The sequence below is a fragment of a genome, unplaced genomic scaffold, assembly GCF_019419815.1.
Source record: "Pyrus x bretschneideri cultivar Hongxiangsu unplaced genomic scaffold, Pyrus_bretschneideri_v1 Contig69, whole genome shotgun sequence".
Classification (NCBI taxonomy): domain Eukaryota; kingdom Viridiplantae; phylum Streptophyta; class Magnoliopsida; order Rosales; family Rosaceae; genus Pyrus; species Pyrus x bretschneideri.
The window spans coordinates 92,978-114,774 of record NW_025999808.1 but is presented as its reverse complement, the minus strand read 5'-3'; the positions used below and the strand labels follow the sequence as shown (position 1 = coordinate 114,774).

Below are 21,797 nucleotides of genomic sequence, written 5' to 3'. Positions count from 1 at the left end.
CTAACCGTTAAACCTGATAACTGTGGATAACCGCTTGAATGGATTGTATTTGGGTATGAAAATTCGGGTATATTTTGGCTATGGGGAAAAACCGTGATTATTATTCGGTTTGGGTTTAGATATGGTTATAGGGGTTCCCAATCCGTATCCATCCCCAAATCCAAACCGAATAATATATATTATATATAATATTAAAGTATTAAAAAAAAGAAAAAAAAAATATATATATATATATTATTCATTGAATCTATTACCTTAAGAATACAAAAATTGCATTGTGTGAGCTGCATTTTGTGGAATAGTTCAAAAGTTTTAATATGAATCAAAATCTATGAGAATTCAATGGTACTTATGGGAGATATCAAAAGATCAAACCAACATTATCAACGTTTAGCTTTAATTTTTATGTTTCACAAGATCCACTCATTAAATCATTTTATACATCAAATATTTAAAGACGAAATTAATATTTACTTAATTATCATGTATCAATTGAATGAATATATATTTTTTATTGACGAAGATGGATATAACCGTTAACCGATGACGAATCCAATACCCGGTGGGTATGATTATGGATAATACCCAATGGTTAATTTGCGGTTATGGATATGGTTAGTTTTCATGGTTATGGGGATGGATATAGCATTTCCGTCCCCAAACCGAACCATTGCCATCTCTACCTGAAAGGTACCATGGATTTGGGTTAATCCCAACGAATCTCGAGCGGATTCAACCCCCTAATCCTCGAAATGATGCTTGCCTTTGTTATGTTGACGCTGGTTACTTATCAAACCCACACAAGGTTACTTATCAAATCCGCACAAGGCAATACCTTGGAGGTTCACAATATGACCTTTGTTGCGAAACCTTCGAATTGTTCCAAGACTCACCTCACTTCATTATGCCACATGTGAGATAGGGTTAGGAGTTCTTGTTGAGTATATTCGAAGTGCTTGATGTTTTCATCCATCGTTGAGTCCCAATGACGATCCATGAAGACTATGCTGCATGTATCAACCCAACCAAGACATGATACATCAACAAAGTCAATGCCAAGACATATTACGTCTACATCAGCAAAGCATCAGGAGATTGAAGTCATGCAAGCCAATCCCAGACAACCTTGCCGACCTCTACACGACGTCACTGCCGAAATCAACCTTCCAAAAGCTTGTCCAAGGAATTAGTATGCCTAACCATCCATATGCAATGCTTGTAGTTCTCATTTGCAAGTTTTATCAAACTCAGGAGGAGTATCCAGAAGTATACTCACTTGATCTTAATGTACTATTTTTCCTTACGATTATGAGCATTTTTCCCACTAGATTTTTGCTACCTAACTAGGTTTTGATTAGGCACCCATCCTGGGCTGGTCATGCCCTTGTGAGCTCTTCTACTTGCGTCCAGAAGACGTATAATTTTGACTTAATGAAACTTCTCAATTTTCTGCTTAGTCTATGAGTTTTTATTCCACCTTGGGTTTTACCATAGTGAGGTTTTGTGAGTTTTGCCTTTTATGCATTCTTCCGTTGTTTTGAGACTCACATTCGCTCATTGTGCCGACGACTTCATCAACTGTACTTACTTCATCGTTGAAGACCTGATGTGTCATTTGTTTGATTATTTACACACTCAAGGGGGAGTGTTGCATTCCTATTAGATTAGTAATGTGATTATGTAAATCCTAACATATCTAGGATATCTGTCACATCCCGCCCTGGGCCCCCCACCACATCTCGGGCTCGACTCCACCGTAGCACGATATTGTCATCTTTGGACCCCGACCACACCCTCAAGGTTTTGTTTTTGGGAACTCACAAGAGAACTTCCCAGTGGGTCACTCATCTTGGGATTGCTCTCGCGCGAACTCGCTTAACTTCGGAGTTCCGATGGAACCCGAAACCAGTGAGCTCCCAAAAGGCCTCGTGCTAGGTAGAGATGAGAATATACACATAAGGCTTACAGTATCCACTTCCCTGGGCGATGTGGGATGTCACAATATCCTTATAGGATTCTATCATATCTCTTAGACTAGATATTATCCTATTAGAGTTGTAATCCTATTAAGGTAAGGTATTAACATTCCTTACTACTATAAATAAAGGTACAATAGAGTGGAATAAAACACACCTCACAATTACACATCTCTCTCTTTTCTCTTTATGCCGCACCCCCTCCCTCCCTGTATCTAACATTCATAAATGTTCAATAAATTATGCTTACAACATAAATAAATAAATAAAAACAATTTGAGCGATCCGAAAGAAAAATAAAAAACCAAATGGGGCCAAACGTTGCGTGGCACTTATTAGTTTAATAGTAAGAGAACGGGAAGAGAGAATCCTGAATCACGCACGGCACTCACACTCCATACGTTAATCTAAGCGAAACCAGAATCAGTCTCGCAGTTCTGCCAAATGGGTTTGAAGGTATGCTCTCGATTCTATCCCCTTCCCTTAAACATCGATTTAATCTCATATTATCCGTGAAAATTCATCCTTTCGCCGTTAAATTTACTACTTTTCTTGGGTTTTTTGTAGTTCAATTAGTTCAGATCTGTATTCTAATTTGTTTTGAATTTGATGAATTTCTCAAGATAAATCAGCCAGATTTATAGTTAATTATAGTGGGTTCTCTTTAATTTATGTATTGTACTTGTTTTGCATTCATTTGGGCTGAGATTTTGATCCTGGTATAGTGGATCAGAGCTTTCGTAACTAGTGTTTTTCACTGTGGCTCCAATTAGTTTAGATCATCGTCTAATGAGGGTTTTCGGTTCTTTTTGCTACATTCTGCTTTGCTTGTTTTCTTGGACTGAATATGAAATAAGGCAGTGTCTGTCTGAGATTTGTGATAAGCAGGTGCAAATCTGTTGTCCAATCTACCAATTATTTGCCAGCTGCCCAAAAAAAACTATTATCTATGAAAAAACATCGTCCGGTCAATCATCCGATCAACGTAGAATTTTATGATTCATAATTTTGTATGCATTGTATTGCTTTAGCACTTGTATAATTGCCAAAATCATCGTAATGAAGAGGGTGTATCTCCCAAATTGTTTAATGAATTCAAGTCAGTTTTAGTGTCAAACAAGGTTTTAAAAGACGCTAGGCGCTAATCGGGCGACGGGTTGGGGCCTTGCGCCTAGGCGGATTTATGTAAATCTATTATATTTCTTGTAAATAAGTGTCAGTTTATACTTAAAATATAAACAATTTTATCATAATCATCATAAACTACAAATTAGAATGACATATATATTATGAAGTATTGGAACATAGTGAAAACATAGAGAACAAGCATATAATGTGTGTTCGTTTAAGTCTACAACAAGTCTCTTACAATTTATTGAAAAAAATAAAATGCAAAATGAAAGTTATCTATTTTCTGTCTAAGTGAGTCGCAACCTAGGCGGGTCTGGGCGGGCGCCTCAACAGGTCTAAGTGCCATTTCTTAATTTTCAAACGCCTAGGCATTAATCGGGGCGGTGGCCAGCCTCCTAGTGCCTAAGAGGGGCCTAGGCAGCGCTAGGCGGGAATTTTTAGAACAGTGGTGTCAAATAGGCAGCTTGGACTTGGAACACTCTGTCTAAAGTTAGCGTGTAAAGAAGCTTAGTATATGGTCTTGTTCTTAAGTTATGCATGTTTATTGTTGAATTGTGAGTTAGTATTAGAAACACCTTAGTAAGAGTAAGGAGTTTCTCCATTTAAGCCTGCCCACTCAGATTTGGCTAGTTATCTGCTTTCTTTTGCGGTAATAATTTGTCACTGCATGATAGTATTTGATCGTATGATCTACTTCCTACTGTATAATCAGTTATGAGAGAATTTCATTGTTTTGACTAGTATTGCATTGACAATAAAATTGAACATGTTTGGTACATGTGGAAGGCATATCTACCTTCTATTTGATAAAAAATCCACTTGCTTTAATTCATAGCTTTTACTTGTATTTCCTCATTTATCGATTGCTTGTGTCAATTGCAGATGATGATAATTTATTTACTGTATAATATTTGATGATTTGGTGCCCATGCAGGAGGAGTTTGATGAACACGCTGAGAAAGCGAAGACCCTTCCCGAGTCAACAACCAATGAGAACAAGCTTATCCTCTATGGGCTGTACAAGCAAGCCACTGTTGGAGCTGTGAACACTAGTTAGTATAATGATCCCTGAAAAATATGAGAACGCACTATTTTGTTCTCTCGTTGCAACACAAATTTTCCATTTATGAGATTGTCAACCATCCTCTAAATCTTCCCTTCGCGTTTGTTTCTTTGTGGCTGACTTGCAGGCCGCCCAGGAATCTTCAATATGAGGGACAGAGCAAAGTGGGATGCATGGAAGGCTGTTGAAGGTGATACTTCTGAGCATAATGTTTATTATTATTATTATTATTATTATGTGTCAATCTTCTTCGTATACTCTTGCATAATTGATACTTCTGAGCATATCGTTTATTATTATCATATGTCAATCTTCTTCGTATACTCTATCATAATTCTAAGGTATAATTTTCGTTCTGGCAGGGAAATCCAAGGAGGAAGCCATGGGTGACTACATTACAAAGGTGAAACAGCTGCTGGAAGAAGCAGGAGCTTCTACTTGATGTTTTCGTATGGTGTTATTTGATTCAAAATAAACATTGTACACTTACGTATTGGTACTTTGTTATATCTAAATGTGCGAATGTAACGTCTATGGGATACTTTCGGTAGAATGGTTGTACTTTTAGTTGTTTAATTGGAGGGGTTTGCAGTGTTAGTGAGTTTGAGTTTGCCAATTTGCTATTACCTTGACCATTAGTAATGCTTTTAAGTATGCTTGGTTGGGTAACGGACTAGCTTTTGGACTCGTGATATTTTTCCTTCGCAATTTTGGAAGAGAGAGGTTTGAATCTGTGCCTTTCTCATCCCAATTTAGGAAGAGATAAGTTGGAATTTTCACTCCGTATTGATTAAAGAGATAAGTTTAGTTTTTTAGATTGTTTACACTTGATTACATAAACCTGCACATCCATCAAAATGTTGGTGATAATACAGGATGAACGCTGCTCTGCTCTTCTCTTGTAACGAGTCATTCCTTTCCGCTTATATTTTTAATATAAATCACAGCTTGATACGTATAAATTGCACAAATGAATTGTTTCGGATAAGGAGAAATGAAAAGGTTCATTTTCCTCAACTTTTTCCATGGAGGGATAAATGTTATGCATGGTTGATAAAAGTGAAGTTGTAGACCATGATTAGTAATTGCTACGCACCTACCAATAAGATTACGATTGCATTTGACTCTAAGAGTCATACGATTGCATTTTACTACAAGGGTTATATTTGATTCCTTTTTTATGTGCGTTGGGATGATATAACTTTAAAGTTAAATTTGATTTCAAAATTAACTTCATAACTTTTAATTATGGAGGAGGATTCCCTCCCCTCCTAATCTCTTCCTTTCTCTCCCTTCCTATTTGAACAGTTACGATTTAGTCACGTCAACATCTTATAGAGACAATAAGACAAAAAATAATATGTGAGAGGAGGGGAGAGAAGGGGATGGAAATAGGAAGGGAGATAATCTTCCTCCTTTAATTATTGGATTGGAGATGGCTTAAAACAAAGTTTAATAGGTATCTAGAATCATCAATCTATAAATGGATGTTAGTAGTTGGGTTTCATGCTAGTGGAAGTGGTGGTGGCAGCAAGGGCAAATGTATAATGGAACCAAAGGTGGGTCCCAAGACCACCAGAGGTCGGGAAACACGCATGTGAAAGTCCTTTGGAGATCCTTCAAATGTTTGCTATAGACCCTTTTGTGCCCCCAAAGTACTTGTTTTAATGTTTGCTAGGCACATTTTCAGTAAGTTACATCGACAACACTCGACAAAAACTCTCAATAGTACTTATCAGATTGTTGATATCTGTTGACATGCAACATGGTTTGGCTGACAAAAATAAACCTTAGTGAATAAATTGAATTTGTTTTTGAACGCTTCACGCTCTGTTTCTATCTAAAAAACTTGGACCCTTAACACTAAGACCTCCAAAGTTCAAATTCTAGATCCTCCATTAAGTCGCGGCAGTCATGATGACGACAATGGTGATGACAATGACGGTCGTTGGATGGTGATGGCTGCAACAGTAGCGATGATAATGGTGGTGCTCATTGTTAGGTGGTGATGAAGACGACAATAGTGTTAGTCGTTGCCTCGCCCATGCGATGGTGATGGCGGAGATGATGTTGGCAGGATTGGTGGCAATGGTAATGGTGGTTAAGGCACGTCCGCGGTGGGCGTGTAAGAAGAATAATGGTGATGGTGGCATAGCGTTCAATTTTTTTTTTCTATGCTTATGGTACAAACACAGAAATTGTTGTATGATTTAATATTATATGTCCAAATTCTATATATTTCTTCATCTTCATCGCAACGAAGAGTTATAATCTTAAAATCCCAATCGAAAACACCGCCCAAATTACCTTTAATACGACTTTCTGACTTTGTTTTGACTGTTGTGATGAGTTATTGAAGGCCAAGAAAAACCACAAAAAGAAACAAAAGAAAAAGAGAATAAAAATGGAGAAGATATGCAAGTCCAGAGATCTACTGAACAAAAGGACAGCTAGAGATATAGTATTCCCTTACACGAGAAGCGCCGTCTCTAGCCAGAATACCTTCAAGATCTCCGATGATTCTGGCCAACCATATCTCCAAATTTCTTTGGATTTCTTTCAAGTTGTTTCTAATGGAATCTGAACACCGCCGTGTGTTGTGTTTGGGCTGGTTCCCCAGCTCATCTCCATAAGAACTCTTCCCAATCTCCGTTTGTACTGCCATCAACTTCTGTCCAGTTTCTGTCGCACGTTGTTGAAGTCTAAATGATTCGAGTAAAAATTCTGTTTGTCGTTGTGTACGAAACTCTGGACTGAGTGTAGGTTCGGAAGGATCACTACCTTGCTGCAAAAACAAGAAAATTTAGCAAGCAACACGGCCCAAATGGTAGCGTGTCAAGTATCATTGGAGACAAGTACCGAAAGTTCCATAAATCAAAACAGATGTAAATTACCTCAAAAGAATTTATAATTTTAGAAACCGCTAAAGTACATCTCAGACTAATAATTGGGACGTTATATGATAACTGCAGAAATTATGAACTACAAAGGAAAGTTTATTTTCAATCATTTGTTATATTACATCTTGCTCACACTGATAAAATAGACATGATGTTATAGTCAAAGCTGCTAGTAGAAAACCGAAATAACCAGTTATAGTAGGCACGGACTGACTAAAAGAAGCAAGGTTTATGTTTTTATACATATGTTTGTAATGCACTTCCCAGCGTACCTCACTTAAAATAACACAGCAAAGAAAATGTAAAATATGGTATAAAATAACGCATAAATCAGTTGGATAATTAGGAATGGTAAAGTCACTAGTTTCAAGAGGGATTTTGAATTATTGATGTGCTTGAGGCATAGTCAAAGCAATACAACTTTGTTAACTTCAAACTAACGAAGCAGTTGCTTCTCATTTATAAAGAACCTCCTGTTTCGTTCCTTCTACTCTCCTTTTTTTTCTTCAGTTGTACTTTCTGTTGTTAATGGCAGATTTCAACTTTATTAGCGTTCCAATATAATCGGGGATTATCAGAGCTGTCTTTCTTTTGTTTTTCTTTCTGTTGTAGTACTTTCTTCTGTTAATACTTGGGCTCTCTACAACATTTAACAGACAATAAAATGGCATAACAAAAGTAAAACATGGAACGTAAAACATAAAGCATTACCATTCTTCTGCACAGATCATCTATCTTCCCCGCAAGAGCTTGATACCTCTTGGCCTGCTTCCTCATCAATGAAGGTAACTTAGAAATATCATTCTTTCCAACAGTTTCCAAATTCAGTAATTCCTGTTCAAGTAATTTTAGCTTAGAGGATATTCTTGTCGACTCACCATCTAGCTTCCAAGGCGACTCCCTAGGAAAGAAAGACGTGTTGATATTTAATTAGCTGCAGAATATTAGCTAGACGCTTCAGAAATGATCAGTAAGTAGGCTGTCCAATATATACCTTGGTACAAAATGCTTCATGTGATACAACGGTTCAAGGGATTCATAGTGTACATCCTGCATAAGGAGGAGAACGGATTAAAACAAGTTACGAACATTTCCAATTTGATAAATTCGGAGAAGAGAAAATACGCCAACATAATGGTTAACGTTCCTCAATAAAAAAAAACTTCAAAGAACAAAGTTTTTTTTTTTTTTGTCAAACGATAGACTTTGTTAGATTAGATATTAGATTAGTCACTGACGGGTTTTGAACCCATACAGTTATGCAAAGGCTCAACACCTTTCCACCACTATGGTAAAGGGCCACTTGCTTCAAAGAACAAAGTCAACCAGCAAAGCAGTGAAAGAAGACCACATTGAATTGCTTTTAATAGTTCCCAATTACATTTGACGTTTGATGGCTCAGATGGAAAGTATTAAAAAGCAATTAAGTTAAACTTCCATTTCAGAACACAAGAAGTCAGAACAAATAAACAAATTTGAGGAGACTCGAGGGAAAAGAAAAAGACAATTTTTCTTCTCTTTTCTTTCATTTTTCCAAAAAAAACTGGAATAGTTGATCAAATCATTGCAGAGAATATTGGTGTCCAACTTCATTACAGCGATAAGTGCCAAACAAAAGGGTAAACTTGAGATGCCAAGTTACACAGTTTCGGGATAACGATTCGCCTTCCAGATAGAAGCAGACACATGCCTTGTAAATTGCCACTTGTTTGCTAGTGATGAAGGAGACAAATGCACCTCAGTATCTGGCAAGCCACTTGCATGCTAGTGATGAAAGAGACAATGCACCTCAGTATCTGGCAAAGGATTTAACTTCGTTTCTAAAAAAAGGTTACTTCTCATCTAAGATGCTAATAATAATAATGGATTAAGATTTAGCCAATGTTTTTTTTTTTTTTTTTTTTTGTTATGATTATCCAGATGCCAAATTGAAACGAAATCGAAGCCCCAATGTGTGAAAGTGATGGAGGCAAACCTGCCAGAGCTTGGAAGCATCAGATACCAAGTGCGAGTCGAAGCCGAAGCCAACGGCATTGTCGTAGACAATGACTTCCTCCTTGCCTCGGTGCTGGTGGCGGTGACAGTGGTTGTCGCCGTCAACCTCAGCCTCAGGTCCTCCTCCGCTGCTGGTGGCCATGAAACCAATCATGTCGTCCCTCTCCTCAACCACCATCTCCAAATCCTGAATCCTGGCACTGGAATCATCCTGGGTTTTCTCCAGCTCCAGAATCCTGGCATGGAGGTGGGCGATTTCTTGGTGGGCGTCGTCGATCTGGTTCAGCAGCCGCTTCTCCTCGGCTTGCCAAGCGTTGCGGTGGCTGGCGAAGATCTCGACGACCCGGGCATTGGCTTTGGAGTCCTCTTTTCGCCTGGAAGTCATGAAGCTCACTTGCTCTTCCGCCTGCCATAACCGCGCAGAGAGCTCGCCCACTTGGCTCTGGAGCTCCTGGAAGTTGTCGGGAGCTAAAGCCAGGAAAACACCCAGGCTCAGGCCAAGGTAGGAACAGAATAGCTTCTTCGTAGCATCATCTTCGTCTTCTTCTAGTTGCTGTTGTTGTAGTTTGTGCCCGTTTTCAGCCATGACTAGTGCCTGTAGGCTGTAGGGGAGAGAGAGAGCGAGAGAGAGAGCGCGAGAGATTTTGAGTTTTTGGGATTGTGGTGGATTGCGAAGCGAGTCGCTTTTGGGTGTGTGCGACTGTGGGTAACAGGGGAGGACGGAAAAAAAGCGGCTTTTGGGGGTTTGAGATTGTGCGAGTTTGGGAAGGAAGAGAAGACGGTCGCTCTTTGCTTTTGGCACTACGATTGGAGTCTACCTCTACCAACAAAGGCGGGGCAAATGTTATACCTATTATTTTAATGAATTCTTAACTGGTCGTTAAAATTAATAGGTGAAATAATCTGACCCATTAAGAAAAAGAGAAAATTAAAATTAACGGGTTGTGTCGTACATTATTCTTTATTATTGTAACTATTTTCGTTAATGGTTATTTCTCATTCTTTGTCAACATTACATCGCCGTAAAATATGTTTGTGAACATTTTAACCAAAAAGAATTCAAATTCTGGCACCAAATCATTTTTCTTCCCAAAAACGTAACTAGAATTGCTTCATTATTAGATTATATCCTTGCAAATTGATTAGGTACGTAGTTGGGCACATAATGAAAAAAATTAGGGTTCATATATTGTAATGTGTTAACCTTGTTCTTGTTTTAATTTTTTATAATTAAACTAGGTCAATGGTGAAAATATAAGAAATCATTAGGGACATAGAAAGGTGACAATAGCTTACTATTAATTTAAAAAAAAAAATGATTCAATACCTAATGAACAAAACATCAACTTAATACTTAGTTTAAAAGAAGGAGAAATTAGGTTCTTATCCCTATTTTTTCTACTCCATTGATTAAGACCTTATTCCTTTTCAAATTTTAATCAAGGTCCTTAAGTTTTATTAATGTCACATCCCGCCCCGGGGCGGATCACTTCCCAGGTCCGCTCCACCACCGTAGCACGATATTATCCGCTTTGGGCCCCAGCACACCCTCACAGTTTTGTTTCTGGGAACTCACACGGGAACTTCCCAATGGGTCACACATCATGGGAATGCTCTCCCGCGCTACTCGCTTAACTTTGGAGTTCCGATGAAACCCGAAGCCAGTGAGCTCTCAAAAGGCCTCGTGCTAGGTAGGGATGGAAATATACATATAAGGATCACTTCCTGGGCGATGTGGGATGTCACAATTAACCTCATCAATTATTTCAATAATAAAATATTTACATGTCAAGATAATTAAATTTATTTCTTTTCAATTAAATTATATTTCTAAATATATTCATTTAGTGTTTAGAAACTTTACCTTTGGTATATTTATATTTATGGCTAAACTTTGTATCATATATTTCTATTTTTAGTTTGTACCCATTTTTAATTTGCAACCTTTTTTTTTTTTTTAAATTATACCAATTTTCTTTTCAATTTCAATTTGTATCCATATATTAATTTCTTTTTGTGCTTATATTTTTTAAACTTTTATTTGTACCCGTAATTTATTTATAATGTACCCATTTTTATTTAAAATGTATCACTTTGTTACATACCAAATGTACCAATTTTTTTGTTTTGTAAGTGCCATTCCTTTATGTAAAATGTATCTATTTTTTAATGTAAAATCTATTTATTTTTTTAATCTAAGATATACTCGTTGTTTTTTTTTTTGTATAAAATGTATCTCTTGTTTTTTTATATATAAAATGTACCCATTTAATTTATATAAAATGTGCACAATTTTTTTGTATAAAATGTGTCAATTTTTTGTATGTGCAATGTACCCACATTTTTATATAAACGTACCAATTTTTTACATGTAAAAATGTACCCAAAATTTTATTGCATAAATGTACTCACATTATATGTCACATCCTGGCCTGGGGATATCAAAGCCTAACCCTGGCCGCATGTGTGCTGACGAGGACGTTGGGCCCCTAAGGGGGGTGAATTGTAACATCCCACATCGCCCAGGAAAGTGGATCATGTAAGCCTTATATGTATATTCTCATCTCTACCTAGCACAAGGCCTTTTGGGAGCTCACTGGCTTCAAGTTCCATCAGAACTCCGAAGTTAAGCGAGTTCGCGCGAGAGCAATCCTAGGATGGGTGACCCACTCGGAAGTTCTCATGTGAGTTCCCAAAAACAAAACCGTGAGGGCGTGGTCGGAACCCAAAGCGGACAATATCGTGCTATGGCGGAGTCGAGCCCTGGATGTGGTGGGGGCTCAGGCCAAGATGCGTCTAGGTCCGTCAACGTTTAGTTATGTAATTATTGTTTGGGCTTAACCCAAAGATAGCACACACTCATCTTCGAGGCACGTGACGCCTATGGGTGTGTAGGTGAAGTTTTCTATTTTTGATGTCAGCCAGCACAACTCGATTCGGAGTCCTTATGGACATTCCGGGTCGGGGTGTGTCATTATAAATATATATATATATATATATATTCTAAAATGCACCCATAAGCAATCTTTTTTTTTTTTTTGTCGAAACCCATAAGAAAATTTCAATAATTAAATTAATAGTGTAAATGAAAGAAAAATAACGTTTGAGTATTTATTGATATTACTACATCTCCTTTATTATTATGTCATTTATGTGGAGAGGGACTTCAATCTAAAACCTAAAATGCATAAGGTTTGAGTCTATAACAGTTAGGAATCAGGGACCGCAACTAAACTATCCCTTAAAAGAAATAAATTGCTCTACATAATTTAAGATGGCAGTGATGAAGGTGTTGTAGGGTGGTAGTCAGTATCAAAGTTTATAATAGGAGTTGCCCATTTTTCTTTTATCTCTTTTTTTGTATGTAATCAACGCCTTTGAATCTAGACTTATATGGGAAGTATCGGCCAACATCGTCTTCAAGTCTACCTTTTTTCTCAAAACATTCTCTGAATTGTCTCATTTGTTTAGCTACTTCGCTACCTTCATCCACCTCCTTTACTTTTCTTTTTTGCTCTTTGGCATTGTGTTACCCATAGGCCTATGACGGAGGTTTTGGGTTCTAGAATAGTCTTTGATTCATCATAATCCCAGACAATATATGCAAACGCTTGAGAAGGGGAGGATTGAAACCATCCTTGTTCGGCCATTTTGCTAAATTTTGTAGTCTCCCAACAATGATCCATGCAAAAAGGATGTCCTACCTTCTCATGTTACATTTTTTGCATCATTTATCTATGCATGATATTTTTTTAAGAAAAGGTTTAAGTTAGCTCACAAAGATGAGACAAGTAATTTGTGCAGGTAACTAGTAAAAATATAATTAAATAAAAATATCACCTTATCGAAATCACTTGTCCCACTTTCTTGTGACACACTCACTAAATTTGGTAAATTTTGAGTTGTTTGTATTATACCATCGAGATCTAAGACCTTTAGCACCTCGTTTTTCTCCTCTGTTGGCCATGATTTAATTGAATGCCTCGAAAACGCGTTCCCAAAATATCATCAAGGCTTGGCCATTTCTAATAATAGGATATTCACTAATCGCTATAAAATCACAACATAGAGCAACATTGCTTCAATTGAGTAATTTCCACCCTTGGTTGGAGCCTCACTTGAACCCACCATTGATGGATAAAATAAATCAACAAAAAGAACAAAATAAATTGTATGAAATGAGAGAATTAAGTATAGAAAATGAAGTTGTGGTAAATTTTGGTTATATGAAATTGGTATTTACAAGGACCATTGAGCATGAGCAACAGTAAAAACATTAACAAATTTTAAATCCAACATTAATAAGCAACGATGTTGATCAGAGCATTAAAAGCACTAGTGTTGACCAGAATTGTTGATTCTCAACGATAACAAATTTTAAATCCAAAATTAATAGGGACCGTTGATATAAAATATGTTGAAAAGACAATAAAAAAAAAATAATAAGGGCGTATGCTGACGCCGAGACCTGCCCTTGAAATTGCATCAACAGCTGTCTGGCGAGTCCACCAACAATTGAGAAGGGGAGGCGAGTGAACTCAAGCCGCACAACACCAATCAAGGTTGTGGGCCCCATTTTCCATTCAAGGTTGTGCCCCTACATAGACCTTATATATAGGTGTATACATTATGCATCTAGTGAGTTCCAATACTTTAGAGACTCATTTTCTGATCTATTGGAGATTAAACTTGCCCCTACATTTTTTTATACCCGTTTTATACGGTGGCTGTTCCTATTTAGGAGTAGCACTGGAGATGCTCTGAGTACAACAAATTTGTGGATGTGATGGGAATTTTTTTATAGCTGCATAGAACATGTAATTTGTCTTTAGCTTTCTAAACTTGTTTTTTTTGGTAAAACAAGGAAAAGCAAAAGACTCCAGTAGACATAGCTCAAGCTAAGGTTGGGGATTTAATAAAAAATAAAAAAAATAAAAACCGAGTGAATCGCCCGAACCGCAATGATGACTTGGTTTGGTTTGGTTTTCTTGGTTTTGTTTTTAATTTTTGGTGATTAAACTGAACCGCACCGACGTTTGGCAATCGGTTCCCAAAATTCTTAAGGTGTGGTTAACCGAACCTACCCTCATATATTTTATTTTATTTTTTAATCATAATTAATACATGTAGTAATATAAATGGTTAGTTATTTATGAGTTACCGTGTTTCCACCATATGAAAACAAAACCTAATTAGTTTAAGAGTCCATTTGGAGAAGATCAGGGGGACCATTTGGAGAAGGCAGCAGCTGTTGTGTTGGTGTTCTCCTAGGGCTGCTTCATTTGTGTTATCCTTTGAACAATCACTCATATTGATGCTACGTTCTGTTGCGTTTGGAGAGATATTTGTTATGTATTTTCATCTTCACACAAGCCGAGAACCGACCCAAACTAACCTACCACTGTTGGGTAACTGACCTAATCGGTTTTAGACCCACCTTGGTTGGTTTCGGTTTGCAATTTTGGCCCAACCGATTACGTCGATTTGGTTTCGATTTTGGCCGAAAATCGACCCAAACCAACCCACGCCCACCCCTAGCTAAAACCATCTGAACAAACATATCTCATTTTACAAATACCAAGCACATCATCTATAAGAGCAGACACAATCCAAGTAGGAGGATCATGGAAAATAAGGTGCGTGCCCAACACTCGAGGGTGATGAAGCCGTTTTAACATGCATGGAAGTTATAAAGAAAGAATGAACATAAATAAAATATGTAAATTTAAACATAATGAAATATGCAAATGTGGGAACGTGTTTAAAGCATACAATTAATCAAGAATAGTGCAAAATGAATGTTGTATAATAATGAGATTACAAAGAAAAGGGATCCTACACCGAGAGGACTCGAAGGTACCGATATGAAAATGCCTCAACGCCAGGATCATACACCTCGATTTTAAGTCCTGAATGGGGTGCAAAACAAAAAAGGTGAGTGGACCAAAGTTTATAATAATAATAATACTACGTAAAACCAATTTTCTTTTCAACATACTAACCCCTTGTTTGGAAAACTCATATAGTACTACATATTAGGTTTTCTAAAAACTCTAACATGCCATGAAACCTTTGTAAGACATGTATATATAAAACAGTGCTCAGTAATGGTGACAAAGTCGCTCGAAGGAAAATCCATAAAAAGCTCGTAACCTTAAAATAATGTACTTAACCAGGGGTATCATAGTTGCCCGAAGGCATATCCATCACCCGAGGGTGAAGTTGTACGACACTGAGTTATGATGCCAGTGAAGAAATATGGTAGGTCCTATCGCCGAAGATGAAACTGTATGACTCTGGGTTACGCCAAAGGAAATATAACATAACACATTGACACTAGCCATGGCTAATGAAGCTGTCTGACATTGGTTTCGCCAGTGACGCTGGGAATATGTTATAAATATCTCACTACTCATCGACAATGTCTTATGGCCATAGACATATACATACTCGTGTTTTGTATGTGTTGTATGATTACCCACTAATAAGCATAGAAAACATAAATCACATTTCTCGTATCAAATCATTGGAGTTCAAAAGCTCAAAGCATTATCTCATAAACCATATTCATTGATCCATATCGAAAGGTGTAAAAGTAATAGTTCATAAATCTTTTTAAGATGTAAATTCAATAAATCATAAACGTTTCATGAAACGTAAGTTGGGCAAATTTCAGAAAAAGTCAACCGAGCCACTGAGGCAGTTAACTATGTTAAAACTTCAGAATTTCACTAAATGGATACTAAAAATGAACTCAAGGCATCGAAATTAGTGTAGAAGGATTCTCGAGAAAATTTTGTAAAAGTCAACGCAAGGAATATTCAGTTGCCAGTAGTCGGAATCTGGGTAAACTCGCCGAATTTTCTGGAAAAAAGTTCAAATGGCCATATCTTTTTCATTTCTCATCCAAATTCAACACATAATATATCAAAACGAAGCTAGAGAAGAGTAGAACAATATTATACCTATTTACAAGCAAAAACTGGTTAGAGTTGGCTGGGAAACTCCTGAAAAAGTCGCGGTTCTCGCCAAAAAACTGGGGAACTGGGGAACAATGAAACATATGTGGGCCTTAGTGGCTCATATAACAAGGCCAAAATAGACAAAACGGAAAAATATCATGCGAATGTAAAATTACTGAAATACCCTTAACATTTTGCATTTTGTACAATTAAGGACGGGTTGTTACATCATTTTTCTAAATGAACATCACCAAAGGGGCTTTTAAGCTTTTTCCCACGCCCACAAGCTTACATGTGTTTCACCTCAGTACTCTTTACTTCAAAGTTAGCTTACTTCTGAAAGATTGACGGATTAAACTATATTATGCAATTAGGAAGCAAATGATGAAAAACTCCAAGTGTTTTACTCTAACTGTGAAATTGATACCAGATGGATTACCCTACAATAAAAAGTTTGAAACCAACAATATTGACTAGTCAAATGTCCTAGTCAACTGAGTACAGATTGTTAGATACCCACAAACATATAAACCAAGCAAACTTATAATGCTAAAATAAGACAGTGTGATCTTCAATTATGTTTTAGCCTTAATTCTTGAGTTATGTTTACTTGGTTAACATAGTGTCAATACTAGCAAACCCTACAATGTTTATCTCTAACAATGGTTATTTGGTCATAAATGATTCTTTGTAAAGTATTGAACACAAGGGAGTTTTTTGCCGAAAAAATCCATATCTGGGTTAAAAAATCAGGGACTCTCCATTGATTCCAATTCACTAGTGTAAACAAGGTTCTTACAAAGACCATACAAGCTTAATTCCTAGATCTCTATCTATGGAGCAGCATTACCTTTGTGCAACCTTGCCCTACACAAGATGGACTCATTCAGTCTTTACGAAGTGGCAGCTGCTCTTGACCTCATCACCTTGTGGCATAGAGATCAACACAATCAATGATATGATGTTATGATATGCTTATGAAATCTGGATTCAAATGACTAGTCAGGTTTTCCAGTCAAACAGTTGAAGAAGAACCCAACATGAATCCAAAATATTGGTCTATGAAAGGTATGAAACTCAAGGTTTAGACCAAAAGCTTAATGCAAAACCATTAAAACAATGCAACCCTAATATGCAGTGATTGGGTGTTTGCGCATAAGATGGTTTTGTGGCTAGGGTTTCGGTTTAGATGCTTAAGAGGTAGCTTTAGGCTAAATGCACTATTCTTCTTGAAATGTGAATAACCTAGCCAAAGAACAAATGAATCCTTGAAAACCCTTTTAATGGGAGAGATGAATGTTTTAGACAAGGGGAACAAGGGGACACGTGTTGCAAGACAAAGAAACCTTTTCAGATTAAGGGTGGGAAATCCACGCATGGGAAAAGGTGTCAGATGGCTCATGTGGGCTATCTTAATTTACGTGCCTATACAGCTGGACAATTGACGAAATTTATGACTAGACAACTGCACTAAACAAAAAGAATCTGGAAAAATAAGCTTGATATGCAAATGCATGATTCAAACCTTTTGTAGTGTAGAAGGCTGGTGCTTTGACAAGTTCAATCCCAGTAGAAATCCCAGATCAGCAGTGTACCCTAACTCTAAATTATAAGCATGTGTGGTAACATTTACAATTTTTGACAAAGGAAGGCAAACATTAAACCTAGTACTTAACAAACAGGCTTAATAACTTGAGTAAAATACACTTAGAAAAATATTTCCTAAGGCATCTAAGTCCTTCCAAGAATACATAGGCACAGTCTGCCTCGCATCTAGCTTACTGTGACTAGGGGTTTACAATATGGTTCGGAACTCCGAAAGATCAAACCATTGAAATACAAGTAAGTAGGACTAGCCAGAAGTGGTCAGCTCTGGATCAACAAGAAGTTTGAAGGTCATTTTGTTATGCATTCTGGATAAGTTATCCTGGTTTGATTCATTCATGGTCTGTTGGTAATTATCCATCTTCGAAGCGGAACGCACTTTCAAAATCATAGTTAGTGGCAATTGTAGGACTATGATTCTTTGAGCCCATGACACATGGCAAGAATGACTGGAATGCTCTAGGCCCATGGAGTGTAGTCCAGTGAACTAAGGTTTGGCCTATTGAAGATATTACTTGTATACCAAGTGAGGAAACCTGATTCAAGCCAAATTAAGATATCTTAGGGATTAGATAACATAATTAAGATTCTAGGAAGATTAGGTATCTTATCCTAGATTTCCTCCTAAATAGTCTCCCGATTTGATGAAGATTACTTTCCCTACAAAGACTCTCAAGATCCCTATAAAAACACTAGCCTGTGCATTTATCAAGGGGATATCCACATCTATCTTTCTCTAAGTCTATTATTGTCACGCCCCGATCCCAACATACGTCCAAGATCGACACATGACGTCACCAAATATCTGAATCTCTAACATACCCCGCCTCTAGGATATGTACAAAGCATAACTCAATATTCGAATTGCGTCGTAATTTTCGTATATTTTATGGCTGCATCTAACCTCTTCGTTAGACTGCCTACGTACCCTCAACAAGGATCAAGCCATTCGTAGTTCATCATTTCACTACACTCGAATATTCATCACATAATTCACTATGTCTCAACAATATATCACAATGCATAACATGCAATATTACAAGGAATAAACGACGGAGCACAATCTTATTCACTAGTCACAATGGTCAACGAGTCTAATCATAATTACCATAACCATAACCAACATCATTCCTTAATCACATCAATCAATAATGACAACCATCACATCATCAATAACACATACAACACATTGAAATGTGAGGCTAGAGCGATACAGTTCGGCTGAAGACTAAATCTCTAGAAAAAGGGGATTTTGGACCACCTAACGGAACCAAGATACCAAAGGGGATTCTGGACTATCACTCAACGCAATCCAAACCAGGATACAATTCCGGACCATCGCTCAACGGAATTGCGGAGTAACAGGGATTCCGGACCATTACTCAACGGAATCCAAACTAGGATACAATTCTGGACCATCACTCAACGAAATCTAAACCAGGATACAATTCTGGACTATCACACAACGGATTTGCAGAGTAAAAGGGATTCCGAACCATCACTCAACGGAATCCAAACTAAGATACAATTTCGGACCATCACTCAAAGGAATCCGAACCAGGACACGATTCCGGACCATCACTCAACGGAATCGTGGAGCACAATGCATAACAACCAATCAATGAAACAACACATGAATCAAGTTACTCAAGTTATAAAGGCTCAACGGAACAAGAAATGAAGTAATGAAACGAGGGGTGAAACACGTTTCGAAGCAACAAACCCCATGACGATGGGTTAACGGTCCACCACTAGCCCTCACCTTTTATTAAATCAAGCCAATCATACAAAACAAACCATATTTCCAATATGCATGTCAAATCCCCCTTCATAAAACTACATTGATGGCTAAATATAAAAATTAACAATTTATAGGAAACATAATTATAAAACCATTTCATATTCACATATATTAAAGTCACTCACATTTCATCATATCATACCATCTATGCAAATCAACCACCTTTCAAATATGCACGTCAAATCACATATCACGATCATCATCAGTACACAAGCCAAATCATGTTTAATAAACATAGGTCTATGGCTAAATATGTGTGTGTGTGTGTGTGTGTGTATAATCACATTTCAATAGAAATTTCATTTATAACCCAAATCATATTCACATATGACATTAATATAAGAAATCAAGGCAATAATTGTATCACATATATTCAAGTCACTACCAAACCAAAGTGGTCCCACTAGACTTCACTTAGTATTCCGTGGTACTAGATTTAGTATTTAAAACGTTTCGAGACATATTGACCAAAAGTCAACTCTCGGTCAACGGTAAGGTCTACAACCCTACGTAATTCGATCCGGAAGATCGGTACATCGGATTTCTGATCCGTTAGTTCCAGCTATCTTCAAATATTAGGTTCTATAATGTATCAAAGTTTGGTGACGATCCAACGGTCGGATCATCGATTCCTACAATAATCAAGTAGCGTATCATAATGAAACTAGGCTCACAATAATCAAACCACATCATACATATCTCAAATCTGAGATCAAAATATCAATTTAGTGTAAAATAGCATCAGCGGCCCACTGACCACTCGCCGCCACACGTGCCGCCCTGGGTGGCAGTCAGCCGCCTCAACTCGCCGGAAAATTCAACTATTTCTAAAAATCACCAAATTTTATAGGCAAGTATATCTCAGTTAGAGGAGCAATTTTCATACCTGTGGCCAAGTCCAATTCGGCCGGGAAGTGTCTCAATTTCATCCAAACCGCCGGAGACCCTAGAAATGGGTGTTCCTCGATTCATCGCCAAAACGAACTCCGATTGCCTCATCCAATACTTGGGCCTTGCTCCAGGGGTTAAGGGGAGTCTATTGGTAGTGATGATGGACGGTAATCATTGTTGGAATCACCGTACAATGAGAAAACTCGCCGGAAAACCCTTAGCACTTTGTGGCTTCGACCTAGAAAAATGGAAAGAAAAAAATGGAATCTAACACTGCAGGGATGTAGGACTCGTCAAGAGCTTTCCATGGACACCAAAATCACCCAAAACAGAAGTCGGATGAAGAAGATATGGCCGGGTCAAATATGGTGGTTCGCAGGTGAAAATTGACCCGTTTTAGGTCTCTCCTTTCCCCTCATTTCCCTTTTCTTTTTTTTTTTTTTTTTTTTTTTTTTGTCTGATTGGGCTGTTCCCCCTCCTTTTCTCTCCCGCCTCTCTCCTTTCTTCCCTCTCCCCTTGCTGATTGGTCAATTCCCCTTAACTCACATAAATATGATTGGCCTCCTTCCCACAAGATGGGAGTTTAAAATAAATTTAAAATCTATAGTTTAGTAACACACTTCAAATGTATGTATCTTTACCGTTATAATCCAGACTCGCAAATGGCTTTCGCCTATGCGTTCATAGTTTCAAGATCTATTCAAATACATTACTTGTGACCTCGAAAGGTCAACGAATTTTAGATAATTACTTTCCAAACTTCAAACTTTGTAACTAATTTAATTAAGATCTAAATCCAAATAAATTAATATAATTTCTTGAAAAATAATATAAAATCCCAATAATATAAATAAGTAGATTATAACAGTGAAATCCGGGAACGGGATTTCACAATTATTTTATACAAGACATACATATTCTCTCTATCCCTAATAGAGGCCTTTACACCGCCATCTACGCGTAGACACGTCTATGGAGAACTCATCTCCTTAGCACCCCGCCATAGGCTATTCGTCAAAGATGGTTAACTTCATTCTTTCTTAGAACTACATCCGTTGTTTGATTTTCCTTCCCGGAGATATGTAGGTAGTCCTATTCAGATTGAACCACACTCCCAATCAACCCCATTGTTGGAGATCATGGGCTATTCTGATTAGATTTTGCCTCCGTCCACGAATGTATGCGAACTTGGTTCCTAGATGTGAAGAGACATCACGGTGCACCAAGCCACACTTGCCCTGTAATGCATTTGATGCGAAGGCGCCTCGATCACTCTGCCAATCTGTCACTGACACGTATACCATTTGCACAAACATGCCCAACCGCTTTTCTAGATGAAACGCCGACAAGACAGAACCAAGCACTAGACAAACCATTCAACCTGGAGCGCTTTATAAGAAAGGAGCACCCAAGGTGTTCTTTCCAGCCATTAATTGTTTTGAGGTCCGGCCGATCGTTATAACTCATGCCCAA

The 21,797-nt window shown here is 37.6% G+C and overlaps 2 protein-coding genes across 3 annotated transcripts; one reads left to right on the top strand and one right to left on the bottom strand.

Moving 5' to 3' along the window:
* Positions 1-2,274: 2,274 nt before the first annotated feature.
* LOC103935163 (acyl-CoA-binding protein) lies at positions 2,275-4,771 on the top strand. Its single transcript, XM_009344916.3, has 4 exons — positions 2,275-2,432; positions 4,042-4,159; positions 4,298-4,360; positions 4,533-4,771. The coding sequence occupies exons 1-4, from the start codon at positions 2,421-2,423 to the stop codon at positions 4,610-4,612; spliced, it is 273 nt and encodes a 90-aa protein (XP_009343191.2). The 5' UTR covers positions 2,275-2,420; the 3' UTR covers positions 4,613-4,771.
* A 1,583-nt stretch (positions 4,772-6,354) lies between these two features.
* On the bottom strand, positions 6,355-10,007 carry LOC103935176. Of its 2 annotated transcripts, XM_048573492.1 has the most exons (5): positions 9,046-10,007; positions 8,065-8,120; positions 7,949-7,971; positions 7,782-7,835; positions 6,817-6,955 (listed from the first exon to the last, which is right to left on the bottom strand). In XM_048573492.1, exons 1-4 carry the CDS (start codon positions 9,649-9,651, stop codon positions 7,798-7,800), a joined length of 723 nt encoding a protein of 240 aa, XP_048429449.1. In that variant the 5' UTR covers positions 9,652-10,007; the 3' UTR covers positions 6,817-6,955; positions 7,782-7,797. The 2 variants fall into 2 exon arrangements, with proteins under 2 accessions (XP_048429448.1, XP_048429449.1); XM_048573491.1 differs by having other exon boundaries at positions 6,355-6,955; positions 7,782-7,971; positions 9,046-10,004.
* Positions 10,008-21,797: the final 11,790 nt, after the last annotated feature.